Here is a 17071-nt window from a genome sequence, read left to right as displayed (position 1 = left end):
TCTCTGCAGATTTTGGAACCAAGGAAAATAACGTTTGTTACTGCTTGTTTATTATGTACATGCAGATACAAAAACAAGGCATTTGCATGGATGTGATGCTATCCATTCAATCGGGTCTGATTCTTGGCAATTCTATGGACCATCTCTCTCCACTTTTTCTGATCTTGTACTGCTTCTTTCAGTTGTTTTATGCTGTGGCTTGTGTCAGCTGTGATGGTGTCTAATGGGTGTAGCATTCAGTTTTATGGTATAGCATACAGTACATTTGTGTATTACATTTCAGCAAATGTGAAATAATTTCTTCTTTATATGGAATAATTATCTGAAATAATAACCATCCATTTAAATTTCCAGATTTCCTTACTTTTAGCATGCAAAAGTATGTGTATGCTTTGATCACTTATCTGCAACCCTAAAAAATTGTAACTTGGTGCTTGATGGACAGCACTGCTCACTGGCAGGAGAAGCAAAAAAAAAAAAGGCAAAAAAAAGTATATCCAGAGAACTCAAAACTGTTTCAGTATTGTTGCTGCTGTTGTTGTTAGTTGCCGTCGAGTCATTTACGATTCATGGTGACTAGCTGTTCAAATTTATAATTTTCATCTGAATTTCTCATTATCACTGAGATTTTCACATTTGCACACATACAAATGGTGAATGAATTAATTCAACAATTTCAGAAATGTCCAGAACCTTTATTAGAAAAAAATATTGGAAGGAGAATGGGTGGCATTCAATTCCATTAAATGTGTTAACCTTCTGGACTGACTCTAGGGGTTGGAATAGGATTACTGTCTTGTCATGATTCTCCTCCTCCTTCCAGGTTCAGTTCCAGTTGGAGTTGGTAGGGGAGAGAGATTGAGTCCAAGGCTGTACTCACAGAAATCTTATCCTAGCTCTTATCCCCAACTACTCTGCAATCCCCATCTTGGTCCATTAACTGATTTCAGATACAAATTAGAACACTTTTGGTATCCCAGCAGAATTTTAGATCAAGCAGAAACCTTGTGGTCTTCTTCCTTTTGACTGTCTCTCCCATGCATTAGAAGAAGATGTCCTCATTTTTCTGCTTACTTTTCATCCTCCTCCTTTAACGATCTAAGTTGTAACCCTAGTAATATTTTCTAGAATTACAATATTTAGCTGTTAAATGCTAATTAAACAACAGTGGCCATGATGAAAAAGTCTCTCTGAGGGTTGTTTGGTCGTGCCAAGGAAGCAGTATAGGATTTAGTAGCAAAAAGCACCCTGCTGAAAGACATAAGGGCCCTCCCCCCACTACTTAGTCCCTGCAGAAGCAGCAATTTACCCAGTGGTACTAGTTCCTTATGCTTCTGTAAATAGTGGGCAAAAAAGCAAAAGATTTATATGGTCTGAAGGGAGCCTAGAGATATTGGACTATTGATTTTTAGCACATAGAGAAAGCCTTCATCAGGAAAGCTGTTTTTCATTTTTTTTTCCCCTGTACATCTTCTCCGCTTTTATTCTGAGTGAAATGAATTGTTCCTAAAATTTGTGAACCATTTCCCTTAACCTGTGCCCTTTGGGCATCTTTGGAATTATGGGAATTTCAATACAACATATCAGGAAAATGTCAGACTGTGAAAGATTATCATCAACCATTTCAGTGTCATTTCTGAAGAACCTGGACTTACTTATCTTTCCATTGCATTAATTACAATTATATGACTTTTAAGATACCTGATGACAGTTTGACAATTTTTGATGAAGTAAGATATAGTAAGGGGCAAGGGTAAGTGGTTCTGGCTATATTGCCTTATATTCAGTTATTTTAAAGAAGAATTAGACAATTTATGGATGAAGGGTTAGCAGAATCTACTAAACACAATAATAAATAATATTGTGCAGAAAGGTCCCAGAGAGGAATGTATTGGACAGGCAAATTCAGTCATAAGGAGATGATCCTAAACTTAACCAGGAGCCAACCCATGTAAAATTGTTTAGGTTTAACTAGCACCTTGAGTTCTACTTGGAACCATTGTAGTACCTCCAGAACTGTTAATATATGGCTGAAAGCAGCCCTCACCTACAAGTAGACTGTATCAACTACAGTTTCCAGGTCATTGTCAAAGGAAGCAGAAGTAAAGGGTATTGCAGTAATACAGCCTCAAAGTGAGGCATGAGTATCTGTTTCCAGGGCCTCCTGCTCCATAAACAGTCATAACTTGTTTCCTAGCTGATACTGGCCAAATCTTCCCTAACCATGGACTCCAAGGGTTGATCAAGCAATACCCATGAGAGCAGAAGAGCCCTCAAGTCAGGAACCTGCTTCTTCAGAGAGAGCGTGACCCCACCTACGGCCAAAATAGCAGCAGATATGAAACCAATGTATCCATTTCACTAGGATATCACTCTAGTAATAGTTTCTAGAATTACAATACTTAGCTGTTGAATGCTACTTAAACAACAATGGCCATGAAGAAAATGTCTCTCTGAAGGTTGTTTGGTAGTTAGTGGCTTGAGTCTTCCTCCTACAGCAATCCCAACTGCTCATCCATTCATGAGTGAGGCCATTGCAAAATAGTGCTACCCCTGCTTGCAACCCTCTGGAACAATATCATGGGTGGATAGTATCAAGCACTGCTGAGAGGTCTAGTAGGGTCAGGACAGCTGATCTCCCTACACCTTGATCCTCACAAAGGTAATCTATCAGAGTGACAATCGGTTTCTGCCCCATTCCCCAGCCTGAACCCCAACTGAAAAGGAAAAAGGTTCATTGGGCCTGCTCTGCAACTGTTGTAATTCTACCTTCCAAACTTTTATCTATGATTGGAATTAGGGTGGAAGTTGTATAATATGGTCAGATCAAAAAATGGCTTCTCTGGGAAGGGCACCATATTATCTCCTTCAAAGGAGCTGATGCTATCGCTTCTCCCAAAGACTTCCTAAATCTGCACACACACCTGTCTGCCCAAAAGTAGGTGAGCATGATTCAGATGAAGGAGCAGAATTCATATTCAAAGAAACACACACTTCTTTACGGTCATCATCATCATATTTAGTACAGCCCTAAGGCCAGACACAATATAACTATACAATAGCAACAATCTTACATTAATACACACACACACACATAAACAAAAGCAATTAATATACTACAATCCAAAATTAATTAAGAATGAAAATACTAAAATGAATTGAAATAAAATATTGTGTTAAGAAATTCAAAATCTAAGTAATGGTGTGGCATATTGTGCAGATGATAGCACAAAACTGGGCAACCTGGAAGGATATCTTGGGGTCCTGTGTCCAAAATAAGTAGCATTAGATAGAAGACACTCTCCCTGCCTGGACATTTCTTCCATAATGGATATGTAAGGATCTGTCTAGAATCCTTATATAGGAAACAGTATAACAACATATGGCTTAGGTTTTCTATTAAGCTATCACCACATGGAAATAGCTGAAGGTGCATAAGAGTACCCTTAAAATGTCCAAAAAGGACTGCTGAGGGCAGCACGTCCAGCCTGGCTAAAGTGAAAGCTTTACAAAATTTCAAAATGTGATAGATAAATAAGAAGCTGGAACAAACCCTTCCAGAAGAAAATGACAGATATTGGGGTGTAGCACCTCTTTAGGGTCCACAAGCTCAAATAAAACCCAGGTGACTGTGACTTCCTTTGCCCCGTCACTTCATCAAAATCTACATTTTTTTAATGTTCAACCCTGCAACATCCTCTTCTAAACTCTCTGAATCCACAGTGGTTTCCATCTTACCGTTTTTCCCAACCTGTCATAAGTAAGAAATCCTTTAATGCAGTTTTCACCTTTGGATCTGTTACATATTCATGCTGTATGCTGTATCTAAAGCAAGATTTGACAGGTACCAATGCACACACAATTTGTGTCAAATTTATCTTGTTTTTCAGCCATGTCAATTTCTCCTAGGTAGCAGGTATAAAGGGAATGTTCTTGGCTAACAAGAAGATTGACAACCAAGTAAAAACATTCATCACCTACAACAAAGGCAGAGACTGGCATTTGCTGCAGGCCCCGGACACAGATCTGAGAGGGAACCCAGTTCATTGCCTCCTAGTAAGTGATGGCTTACGGGGATGAGGGAGGGGAAAAACCTTTTTTGATTATACAGTGACACAGCCTCTTTCACCAGAATTTTTCACAGAGGATTTTTTAAAAATAGGCAAGTTTTTTAAAATTCTGAGATAGAAATGAAGTTATTTTTGTTTTCACAGAAAAAGAAATGTATATTCATGAACTTTTTTGTCTAGCTGAGTGTTTTGGTCAATACAGACTAGCCATTATGAGTCAGGGCAACAAGGGTGGGAGGAATGAGCCATTTGTCTAAGCAGATATGCTCGCTATATTAAAATGTTGTGGTTAACCCTGGAACTGAGTGCAAATATTATTACCAGGATAAAATTGTCCCCTTGATAAAATAGTGTTATTTGTTGGGACCCAGGAAGTGTGCCTTCTCTGTCACAACACGAGCCCTCTGGAGCAGCGTCCCTTCAGAAATCCATATGGCTCCCACCTCAATAACATTCAGAAAGTAATTGAAAACTTGGCTGTTCTCCCAGGCCCCAGGGCAGAGTGGTGCTTGGGCTCTTGTAGGGTGTTTTTTGGTTATATAGAGTTCATCTCCTGGATTATGATTTGTTTCTCTTTTCTTAAACAGTTCGTACTTTTGTTGTTTTAATGGAAGCCACCCAGAGTAATCTGGCCATTAAATTGTAATAAATAAATAAGTAAATTTCCCAAGAGTTTGTTTAGGGCCAGAGACCAGCCCACAATTCAGCTGAAGGACAATTTGGTTTATTGTGGTACCAGAGGCAGTAAGACAAACCCCAAAAGGGTGGAGGTGCAAGCCTTTTATGGACTTACGGACTTATACGAATTACAGTGTACATTTAATCAGTATAGCAGTTCCTTGATTGGGTTGTAGCACATGTGTGTTAATGTCCAGACACTGTAAGACAGTGTCAGTGGTAAAGTAATCATGGTAAATATAATGGCATTCTTGAGTTAAACAAGGGGCCTTGGAGTGTTTCAGTTAGGATGCTGTTTTCTTCTAAGTGTCCCTGCTGCCCAGTGCTTTATTATCTTTTTAGTGCCTGAATTAACATTCCTTTGAATCTAAATGTTTTACAGCTGAGCTGGTAGTTTATTTTTTAATTGAAAACTGTATTTGAGGAGAGGTAATTTGCTTGCCTAACATAATACCATTTTTCTACTTCATATATCACAGCAAAAATTTTGGCTGCCAGTCACACTATTTGAATTCCTTTCAACATCATGGGTAGGATCCCTTTTAAAAGGAATCAAACAGAAGTCCATATTTTATTTTCCTCCACAGACTACTAACTCAGATACACTCTAATCACTCCATTCTTTCCTCTTTCAAAGACATACAAATAATCATACTGCTTTGTTGTCAGTTTTCTAGCTCTCTCCTGTCAAATGAATAGCAAATGGGCCTGATCACAGCACTTCTTTTAGGTAACAAGTTCAGGCAATTTTCCCTTGGAAAGATGTACCTTGACCCTTTCCATTAAAGCAGGTCACAACAATATGTGTCCTACAGAAATGCTCTAACATTGCAGTTGCATATTAGAGAACAGATGAAGATGAATTTGTCAACCCTGTAAAAAGTCACTCTTCAACTTCCTCTTTTTCCTTGCTTTCTCCCAAATTCCAAGACAATTCCCTCAGTGAGAGGTTGCGGATCATACTTAGTATTTGCAAATACTTCATATGAAGAATAAGTTTATGCATGTATTATGTATGTGTATATATAATTAATACAGTAATAGAAACCTATTCAGTGTTGCCTGCTTTTGGGGAGAGTAATGAAATAAGATTCCTGAAAAAATAGCTATGTTGAAGGAATTATCTTTGTGAATATTAAATTATATCTCGATAATTTAAGACCAATAATGATACTTGATAGATTACCTTTGATCTAATTAAGGGCCTTCTCTGTTGCTGTGCCTGCCCTGTGAAACAGCATTCCCCTGGAGATCTGGATGACCCTGACACTTTTGGCTTTTTGCAAAGCATTAAAGAGCGGCATTTGGGCCAGGAGGTTAACCGAGCCCCATTGTCTCTGTGATTTGAAGGGGAATAGGTTTGTTTTGTTTTTTTTAACCTCAGGCATGATTTATATATTTGATTTTATAAACTATGCTATTTTTATGTTTTGCTCTAATCTTCATACAACTCCTTTGTATACCTTTCTCACAAATTGTTTAAATAAAATAGAGCAAAAAAAAAAATCAGGCAAAAACAAATACCCACCTACTTTTTGGGAATTCTTTGGAATTTCTCTGCCAGCCATTTCCCTGTCTTGAACTTATCACAGTGCTTTTTGATGGCATGGAGTGTCTATTTTGACTTGTTCCCATCACTTAATAAACCTAAAACAGCCTCTGAGAAAGTGAAATATGGTGTAATAGATAAGCTGTTTGAATAGAACTGGAAAGTTAAGGGCCGAATCCCAACTCAGCCATAAAGCACACTGGTCTTCAGTCTACATTCATATATGCATACCTATTATAATATTCACCCTTGTGGAAGCAGTATTATGAAAGCTGCAGAAAGGTAATGAGAAATAGTAAGCCAAACTAATAAAATCCACAAGATAAGATAATGCAAGAAATTAGCCAAAGCTAATTCACAGCAATAACATTGACTGTACCACTCCCTTTTGCTCTACCTTTGCAAACTAACCTTGTTTCCACTGAATTTATACATTGTCTTTTGTTATAATCTTTCTTTTTGGGGAACTTATTTACTCCATGCAACTATAACTTTCTCGCTTTTCTCTTCTCTCCTAACTCATTCACTTTCATATATTTCTTTTGCTATCCGGTCCTCATTAAGTCTCTCCATATGACTAAACCATTCAATGTGCTTCTTTGATACTGGTCATTCACCTTTTAATTCAACTGACATTCATCCAGCTCATTCATCTGTGTTTTCTTGTTTTATCACACACTTTTTATTTACCCCATTCCAAATGCATTCAATTTATTTTAATGTTTCTCCTAGCAAACATGCTACCAAAATACATGACATTAATCTATTTCCTCTAATTTCCACCATTTAGATATAACTGCAGTTGTTCACTCAATTTTAGATGAAACACAGCTATCTCTTGGTTTTTGATTCATTAATTTTCAGTTCTATATTCCTCATTTCATTATATAGTCTAACATTCACTGAAAATAATCAGCTTCTCAGCCAATAACATGGTATCATCTGCATTCAAAACTACATGTACATTCATTTCCCTGACCAAAATATGCCTAATGACACCCAAACACTTCTTATACATTTATTCATATATACATTTGACAATCCAGGGGATTTGCCTTACTCCTAGCTCAAAGTCGAACCATTTACTATGCATCCCATTCTAATGTGGGCTTTACTTTCATCTTATACCACTTCAGTTGCATTCAGGAACTAACTTTCAATTCCATAGTCATAGAAAACATTTCCTAATTCAAGCCTATTCACTTTATCTATGGTAAGTCAACAAATGCACAATAAGCTTTATCTCACAGAGTCATACATTTCTCAATGACCTCCTAAAAAGGAAGGATCTGGTCTGAGCACCCTCTGCTTGACATAAAACTACAATGTACTTCCCAAATTTTGCTCCAAATTACCTCACAGACCTATAGGTGTGTGTGTGGGGGGGAATGCAGCAGTATTCCAATCATCAGGCACAGATGCAGTCTTCATCACACTTTACACAAGGCACACAACCACTCTAGAAAGAAACCACATCCATATTTTGTTATGTTTCTGTACTTACAGCATCTCCATCTGCAGCCTTACCATTTTTCAACATTTTCACAGCATTTGTGACTTTTTTTTTCATCATCCTTTTTCTTGAACATTAACATTTAGAACATTCATTTGAATTCTGGTCTTTGACATATCACTGTGAGTCATATACTGGTATCTAAAAACTCCTACCAGCATCCCCCATCACTTCAGTTTCATCCTAAATCATTTCTTCACTTTCATGTTCAATTCCATTCTCTCTGCTGGAGGCTCTGTATTAAGCCCTCTTCACCCACTTCTGAATTTCTTTTAAAAACCCATCAAAAATTTTGTATTTTCTTTCAACTTCCATCTAAAGTATCATATATGGTTATTGTGAAGATAAAATTGATGGGGAGGAGAATCATTCTGATAAGCTAAACAGCCTTTTTCTGGCAAACAACTGATTGGCACAGATGCTTTTTTTCCAGCTCCTTCAGGTGCACACAGTAGATAAATCCTTAAAGCAGATAAATCCTTTATCATATTAAGAGTTGTGATTTCTTGATTTTAACTGAACCTAAGTTGGAGAAGTTAGATTTGTTTTATCAAGGATGCTACTTTTGGTCAGTTTGTATCACACTGTACTACATTTCAGCAGTTGCACCCAGAAACACTAAGGAAGACCATAGACTATAGTGAAGGGGAAGGGAAAGTGATCCCTGTTGTGTGGTCAGCTGCATTTGAATATTGTGGATTCTTTCCCAAGGGTCTTGTTGTCACTTGAGATTGGATGCAATTATATAAAAACACTTGCATTATCATAAAAAAATGTATCAATAACTTCTTCAAGATTTACTATGAAATAGATAGATAGATAGATAGATAGATAGATAGATAGATAGATAGATAGATAGATAGATAGAGACAGACAACAGACAGACAGACACACCTATTCTCTCTAGGACTGATTGGCATCTCCTTGTTTGTTTTCTTCTAAGCCATATTGCTCCCTCCATCTCCACCTGAAAGTTTCAGAGAATCCATATACTTCTGGAAACATTGCCAGTCGGGATACAGCTCCAGGCATCATTGTGGCCTCTGGTAGGAAATGTTCCAGTGCTATAAACAGAAGTCTACAATTTCTTATTGCTACTTAAGTGGAGCATAGAAGTTCAAATTTTCAACTTGTGGTTCAAAGCTGATATGAAGTAATAGTTACAACCAAGAAGATCTATTTCAAATCTCTTTTTTTTTCCCCATGAACTCTCAAATTTGGCCTTAGTCAAATCACTGTCTCTCATCTTCTGTCAGCAATATAAGGAGGATAAGAAAGTTGACTTACATAACAAAAGAGGTGGGAAATCTTTGATCTGTGATATCCATTTTTGCTGGCCGCTGGTTATACTGGCTGGGAAACTGAATTCTGTCATAATCTAGAGGATAACACATGCCTTACCCTTATTTTGTAAGGTTGGTATAAGAATTGCAACATGATTAACTAGGTAATAAATGTGAAATGTTGCTACATGATGTGCAAGACAGGCATCTTTATTAATAAACTAACAGGCTAAATTGTTACATTTACTGTTTTACAATAAAATACATCCATCACTAGACAACACAATGTATATTACTAAAAAGCACAAAACGTTCAGTGTTCTTTTACACTTAAGGTCTTATAAGATGGTGGTACTTTCCTTACAGGTAACATTGGAACAGAGTTGTCAGAGAATGATATCAGCATGTTTGTTTCATCTGATGCTGGAAACACTTGGAGACAAGTGAGTAGCAATGAAAACATTAAGTCGACTGGGGGAGGGGAGTGCTATGAAATACCTCCAAGGAGCAGTTTATTTGGAGCTTTTTGCTTGATTGGGCAAAACAACTGTTAATCTCCATAAAGACGCTAATTTTCTGTTATCCTCCACATTCTACTCCACATAAAACTTAGGATTACGTGGAGTGGGAGCAGATGATTCCCCACCCCCCAACTATCCTCTCTGCAGTGAACTTTGAACATGTGTTGATTTCAGGCCAAGAGGTAGTAAGTAATTAATATATCTATGATGCCTATATTTATTTGGAATTCTGTATGCTTGATCATTGCCTTCCCTTGTTTTCATGTATTCCCTGTTCCTTTTTATATAATTAAAGTTTTGCTTATATTGGTGGCTTAAAAGGGAAGATTATCAATAAACTGTTCCCATTGTATAAGACTAAAGTTTCATAGCTACCCCTTGAGTTAGAATTAGCACAAAATTCGTTAAGTTATCTATTGTTACTGGCATTGGGCTTCCAAAACATCTTCCTTTGTATGCTTTATGACCTAGGCTGAAGAAAAAAACCTGAGATCCAGTCTGATTAGTGGCAGCCTATATTAATTACCTTTTACCTTCCAAAGGGAACCCTTGGAAGAGGGGTCTCACAGTAAGATTTTAAATTATCACTCTTCCCATAATGTAGGAAGGCCAAACTACAGTAGAATCTCAGTCTAGGGCACCCCCCTCTCTTTTCATACAATTATGAATGTTACCATTATAGGTATTATATGTTATTGGAAGACTAATACATTTTCCTCCTGCATAATATTCTTCAGCAGGTACTGGGGCATCTGAATAGTTATCTTAATTCATTGTCTTTCTTTTCTCTTTTGTTTAATCCTGGCTCCTGTTCTCATTATTTTATGACAAGATGAAAATGCCATTCATCATTTACATGCTATTATGCTGTGCATTCTCACTTATAATTAAAGTTATACTAACTTAATTCCCTGGTTACCAGAACCTTCAAAAAATTATGTTGTAGTGAATGAGCAAGCCTGATTCACTCAAGTATGTGCTTTCTCCTTCCCACTTTCACCCACACACCCAATACACAAAATCTCAATGAACAAGGGAGGAGAGATTATCTTGCTGCTAAAATATGTCTGGTGGCAGCAAAACCATGTGTGTGTGTGTTTGTGTGTGTGTGTGACTAAATCCCTTTCCTATTGGCTAGAGAAAACAAATGTGTAATTTGTCTTGGAATCATAGCTTCAAAAGGGGGGAGGAATGAAAACTACAGCCTTGCCCAGGTAAGCCCCAAAGGAGATTCCTCAGCCTTCATCTTAAGGCTGAGATTAAAAAAAAAAAAATCTGAAGCAAATCTGAAGGAGATCTGTACATGATCCTAGGTAGAGAAATCTCTGAAGAACATAGAGATGAAAGTGGCTCTCTAGTAAATGTATGTGGAATGAGAAAGGAGACTGAAATGGGAATGAAAGAAAACTTGTTCTGGGCTCTATTCGGGGGCAGAAATAGCTAGGAGGATAGATGCATGAGAGAAGCAGAGATGGAAGCAGACCAGTGGAAAACATCTCTGTGGGTAGGGGTAAGGAAGCTGTAGGCTGCTGGAAAGTCGGTAGAGATGTGTCTCCAAAGTCTTGGTAAAAACGTTCAGTTAGAATTCTCCATCAGCATGTTTTATCTCAATGGGCATTTACTCATTAGATGTTGTTAAATGTAGTTAAACATGGTAAGGTCTCTGGATCTTTAAAACTGTAATTATTGATCTACATATGCTTTTTGGTGGCATGAACTGAGAGCCAGTTTGGTGTAGTAGTTAAGGCATCAGGCTAGAAACTGGGAGACCATGAGTTCTAGTCCCACCTTAGGCATGAAGCCAGCTGGGTGACCTTGGGCCAGTCACTCCCTCTCAGTCCTAGGAAGGAAGCAATGGCAAACCACTTCCAAAAAACCTTTACAAGAAAACTGCAGGGACTAGTCCAGGCAGTCTACGAGAATCAAATATGATTGAACAGATTAAAAAAAAAAAAAAACCATGCTCAGCAAACTGCATTGTTTTATGCAGCTTGGAATGTCATTCCTGTACACCAAAGTGCTTCCAAATAAAACCAAGCCACATGGTCTGCTCAACAATCTTACTTCTCTTTTGTACCATTCGGTGGAAGATTGAGGTTTAATACACTGCTTGTGTTTTTATCAGGAGTAATTGTAGTTTTGTCCTTTGACTATTTAAAGCCAAAAAAAGTTTGCTTTATTAAAGTATTTAATAGATTCGATTTTTACATTTCAGCTCCTGAAAAGAAGGCAGAGCTATTTGTCTCTTGTTACATATCTCATAGCTACCAGGGCCAAAGCACTCATGTTCCGTTATTATGTTTTTATTCATCAAGAAATAGCACAATATAAAGTACAAACAAAAAGAATCACATCATTGTCTGGTGTTCTTTAAAAATTCAAGTTCCAGTCAGGAATCCAGGAATTATTCAAGTAATATTGTATAATATAATACATGCCAAGCAAGATAGTTTTCTTTGTAAATCCAGTTGATACAACTGAAATATTTAGTTCTTCTAAAAACGTGTTAATATGTTTGTTTTTCCACCTAATACTCCAGTACGTATAGAGATGATTTTGCAAGATCTTTTCCATAATCTATCTATTTCAGTCATTATATCTCTATATGTCAGGAAAAAGGCAAAGAAACAATGCTGAGTCAGGAATGAAGCTCTAGTCTTTATTGTTTCTACCATATAAACAGAATCTTGCCAAACTGAGCAAAACCAGCAGGCTCTCAGGGAAAAAACTCCAGAAACTCTAAGGCGGGTCCTGTCTGGTCCTCTTGGCCAAGGCTTTCTACGCTGTACGTGTGTTTTTCCCCCTGGAAGGGCCCCTCTCCTTCCTCCCCTGCAATCTCCATTACATTATATTCTGTAATTTTCCCCAATTGTTTTTCTTCAGTTCTGTTGTCCTGGATATTGACACATTTACAAAATTACTCTTTTCAATTATTGTTATGCCTTGTATAGTGTATTCTAGATGGTAATTGATTTGTTCGTGAGAATCACATAAAATTTTAATACCATCTTTTTCAACAACTTTTTCAGTTATATGATTACACCACATTTGGGACACTAGGATGTTTTAATTTTTGTACAGATGCCAGTGGCCACTCTGTCATGAGGTTGTTTATAATCAGTCTGAGTGATTTTTCTTCATGATGGTGCCAGCTCAAATCCTGGTCTTGTCCAATTTATTTTCAAATTATGTATGGGCCATGTAATGGCTACTTCTCCAGTTTCCTAAATGGATTCCTAACAATTCACTTTTATAGTCATTTTTGGTTGTTACTCTCAGGATGTTTGCTTTGCAGACTGTGATGACCATTTAATTTTTCTTCTTCAACTGTTTGTTTTACCTGAGTAAACCATGGCCTCCAATTTTTCATACTGACTATATCAACATCACTTTGTGGATACAGTAGATGATACACTGTCATCAGTTTTTATGTTCTTTTTTAACCAAAATATCCAGTGAAAGCTGTGTCCAGTTGACCAAACAGCAGTATATCTGATTATTGGTATCACCCCTGATTTCATGGCTGTGATTGTATTTCCGCCATTTAACTTTGAATTTAGATTTTTTTTCACACTCATTTTAAATATTCTAAACCAGTTTTCTTTTTAATTTCACCGTGTAAGATGTTATCTGATTTGAGTATCCCTAGATATTTGTAATTTTCCTCTTTGAGCAAAGGAGATTCCCATTCATTTTCCATTATTATTGTTGTTATCATTTTAAAATAGTTTTTTTTGTTTTAAGATTTTACATATATAATAAGAAATACATTCCAAGAAAAAGATATACTAAATGTGAAAGAAGAGAAAAGAAAGGAAAAAGGAGACAAAGAAAAAAGGAGAAAATAAAAGAAAAAATAAAAGAACAGAAAACATGAAAAGAAATATAAAGAAATGGCTTCCGATCTTCCTCTCAGCAGTAATGCATACAATTATAATCAAACTCTCTCTCTAAGATTACATCATAATTCGCTTCTTTCTGTAACCTATGCTTTCTAATCATCAAAACCATAAGTCACAAAAATGATTACATGTCCACCAAACGTGATAGAATGTCCCTTCATTTCCAACATACATTTGAAGTGTCTTTATACCTTCTACAGAATTTCTCTGGTGTCATGTACCAATGATACATCATTTTATAAAAATTCTCTGTAAGATCATAACATAGTATAAATTTCAACCCTTGTGACCACATATTTTCCCATTGATCCATCTGTATATTATAACCAAAAGTCTTAGCCCACTTCATCATACATTCTATAACCTGTTCTACTTCCATTTCAAATGCCAACAAAGTTTATACATTTTAGCAATTACATATTCATCATTGGTACACAACTGCACTTCAAATTCTGTCTTACTTTGCTCTATACCATAAGTCTTTTTATCCATTTTTAAATCTTTCTGATAGCTGTAAATGGGAAAACCTTTGACAACTATATCCTTCTGCCATTAGTTGCTCTCTTGATTTGATTTTATATCCCCCTTGGTGATTCTCCAGTAATTCCTGGCATGTTAACCATTTGTCTTTGCCTGTTCTTTCTCTTCTATAAAATGCTTCTTGTGCTGAGATCCATAGAGGTTTTTTTGGGCACAGCCTGAGTTTATATCTATTCCATATTCTCAATATGACATGTCTAATAAAAAGTTTTTAAAATCTATCTTAACTTTAACTTTATTGTACCATAAATATCCATGCCATCCAAACTCAGGTCATGCCTTCTAACTATAAAAGTCTCTTGTTTCTCAGCAACACCCATTCTTTCATTCAGTCCAAACAATAAGCTACAAAATATAATTTCAAATCTGGTAAACCCAATCCTCCTCTTTCCTTTGCATCTTATAACACTTTGTATTTAACTTGTGGTTTTTTTCCCCTTGCCATACAAATGTAGATATATCTTTTTGCCATTGCTTGAATGGTGCATCAATTGTCAAAACAGGTATTGTCTGAAACAAAAACATCGTTCTAGGCAAAATATTCATTTTTATCACACAGATTCTCCCCAATAGTGACAACTTTAATTTCTCCAATCTTAACATGTCCTCCTTAATTTTGTTCCATGTCTTAACATAATTATTTTGAAATAACATACAGTACATTTCATATTTGTCATAGTAATACCCAAGTATTTTACTTTTTTCTCAATCTTAAAACTAGTTTTCTCCATCAGTTCTATTTTACCTTCTATTTTCATATTTTTTGTTAACATCTTTGTCTTCTGATTATTAATCTTAAAACCTGCTAGTTTACCAAAGTCCTGTAATTTTCCCATTAATGTTTCTACTCACTCTAACAGACTCTCCAGAACTACCACCAGGTAATCAGCAAATACCCTTAACGTATAAGTTTCTTTTTTAATCTTTAGTTCCATGATTTTCTCATCTTGTCTTATATCTCTATTCAGTACCTCAAGAACTAAAATGAACAAGAGTGAAGACTTGTCTTGTTCTTTATTGCTGTTATTATTTAGTACTTTTGATACTTACGTGCTTATGCTTAAGTACAGTATATGACCTATTGTGACTAGTTTACTGGCAAGTAAGCATGCTGCGAGTTTCTGTTTTCTTTACATGCTAGTACTAAAGGAAAGGAGGCAGGTTAAGGCTTTTTTTTTTCCCCCAGGAAAATAGGTGGTGGCAGCCTAAGTACTACAGATCCGCTCCATAACAGGAGGAATAAAGTGACTAAGAGGGGACCCATCCTAGCAGGCTTCTGGGAAAGGAGAGCAGGGTTAAAACCCCTCACTCTTCCTGTCACCTTCTGGGCAGCCAATCTTTGCTGATCTTTACCAGGATCACATGAAGACTTAACAAAATTACTTAAAATAAAAGCAATTTCTAAAATGTCATGCACTTTTTAATTAACATCAGTGATGCAATTCAGTTTAAGTTTTGAAATTTTAAGCTCATGAATACTTAGGTTCTTTATGAACTGAGTGGGACTTTTGAAGACTGTAACACTGATGCAGAATGTTGGATAGGCCCAGCACTATGGAGAATGAAGAGACAATACAAATCAGTTATGAAAAACTTTGGCATCATTAAAATGTTCCATGTCTTAACATAATTATTTTGAAATAACATACAGAAAAATTCAGTCATCCATAGATAGCAAAATAAAACTAGGCATTAAACAAATCTGACTGGCAGGAATGCCTTTTCACCTTTAGTAAACCTTTCACTGATAAAATGATCAATGATATGAACAAGAAATTAAAACAACAAAAATAAAACCAATACATAAGCATATTATTTGGTTCAATCTTAAAAGTTTTTATGTGTTTCAAGTAGATTTTCTTTCAGGATGAGCTATATTTATATCCACTGATATGGGAACCTACTTCTAGTCTCTTATACAAAACTAAGAATGACAATTACTAAATAAAATGTTTTTTTTATTTTCCCCTTACTTTCCTGCCTCTCAAATGAACTGCATATCACTAAATAAGTTTTAGTTAGTACTTGGCATTTAATTAATATGCAAGAACCAAACTCATAAACTGAAATCAAGTACATACTTCAGAGAATTAATGAAGTAAAGAGTAAGTGCTGTATTAATAGTTATTGAATCTCTTATATATAAAACACTGAGAGTCACTGCTTATAGGTCTCTAAATATAAATTTAAATGTGTTTATGGTTGACAATTAAAGAAGATATAATATATTTTAAAAAATGTGGTTCCACAAAATTGGATTGATATTGCCAGTCCATCCCAACAACGACAAAGAATCAGTCCAGCCAAACTTCAGTTCTTTATTTGCTAACTCCGTGTAGACAGAATCTTGCCAGACTAAAGCTACTCTACCTAACCTAAGGGGAAACAACCTGGGAAAGCTGTGGGGCAGGGCTATTCTGAATCTTTTGGTTTTTCCACGTTCGCTTTCTGGACTGTGTATCCTCTTATCTTGTCCTCCTCCTTGGAATGTGCTCCCTGCTTCCTGAGAACCAGTGGCACTACCGAAATCCACCACAGGTATCTATGGGTCTAACAAGACTTATTTTAGGAAGTTCTTCCATGTTACTGTATAGAAGACCCTATCCAACATTCCTGTCAAACCTCTTTTGTTGGTAAGATACAAAGCAAACTGACTGTCCTACACAATACAGGAGAGAAAACGTTTCTGATGTTTTTAGGGCTTTAAAGTTAAAACCAGCCAGAATTGGTTCCAAAAAAGGTGGTCGATAGCACATTTTAATTTTAGATTGGTCTGGAAAAAGGTATTTATGATTATATGTTTTTCACTAACTGACGTTTGCAAGCACACTTCATGCCCCATAGATTGCAGTAATGTAATCAAAAAGTAAACAAGGCATGTATTATTGCTATCAGGTTGCTGCAAAATTAATCAGAAATATTTCTGTTCTGTGCTTCTAAATGTAGTCATACTACTTAACAGTAGATCAAAACTTTCTTTCTTTCTAGGTAGGAATGTGATGGGGAACCTCCACC

The 17071-nt window shown here is 36.3% G+C and overlaps 1 protein-coding gene across 1 annotated transcript in view; it reads left to right on the top strand.

Moving 5' to 3' along the window:
- The window catches only part of SORCS1 (sortilin related VPS10 domain containing receptor 1), a 438448-nt gene that overhangs the window by 341705 nt on the left and 79672 nt on the right, over positions 1 to 17071 (top strand). The window contains exons 10-12 of the mRNA XM_063307130.1: positions 3910 to 4056; positions 8754 to 8856; positions 9460 to 9536. Of these exons, the coding sequence (XP_063163200.1) occupies positions 3910 to 4056; positions 8754 to 8856; positions 9460 to 9536 (327 nt within the window). The remainder of the gene's footprint in view (positions 1 to 3909; positions 4057 to 8753; positions 8857 to 9459; positions 9537 to 17071) is intronic.

This window comes from Candoia aspera, chromosome 6 (genome assembly GCF_035149785.1).
Source record: "Candoia aspera isolate rCanAsp1 chromosome 6, rCanAsp1.hap2, whole genome shotgun sequence".
Classification (NCBI taxonomy): Eukaryota; Metazoa; Chordata; class Lepidosauria; order Squamata; family Boidae; genus Candoia; species Candoia aspera.
This window is presented reverse-complemented; position numbering and strand designations above follow the sequence as displayed.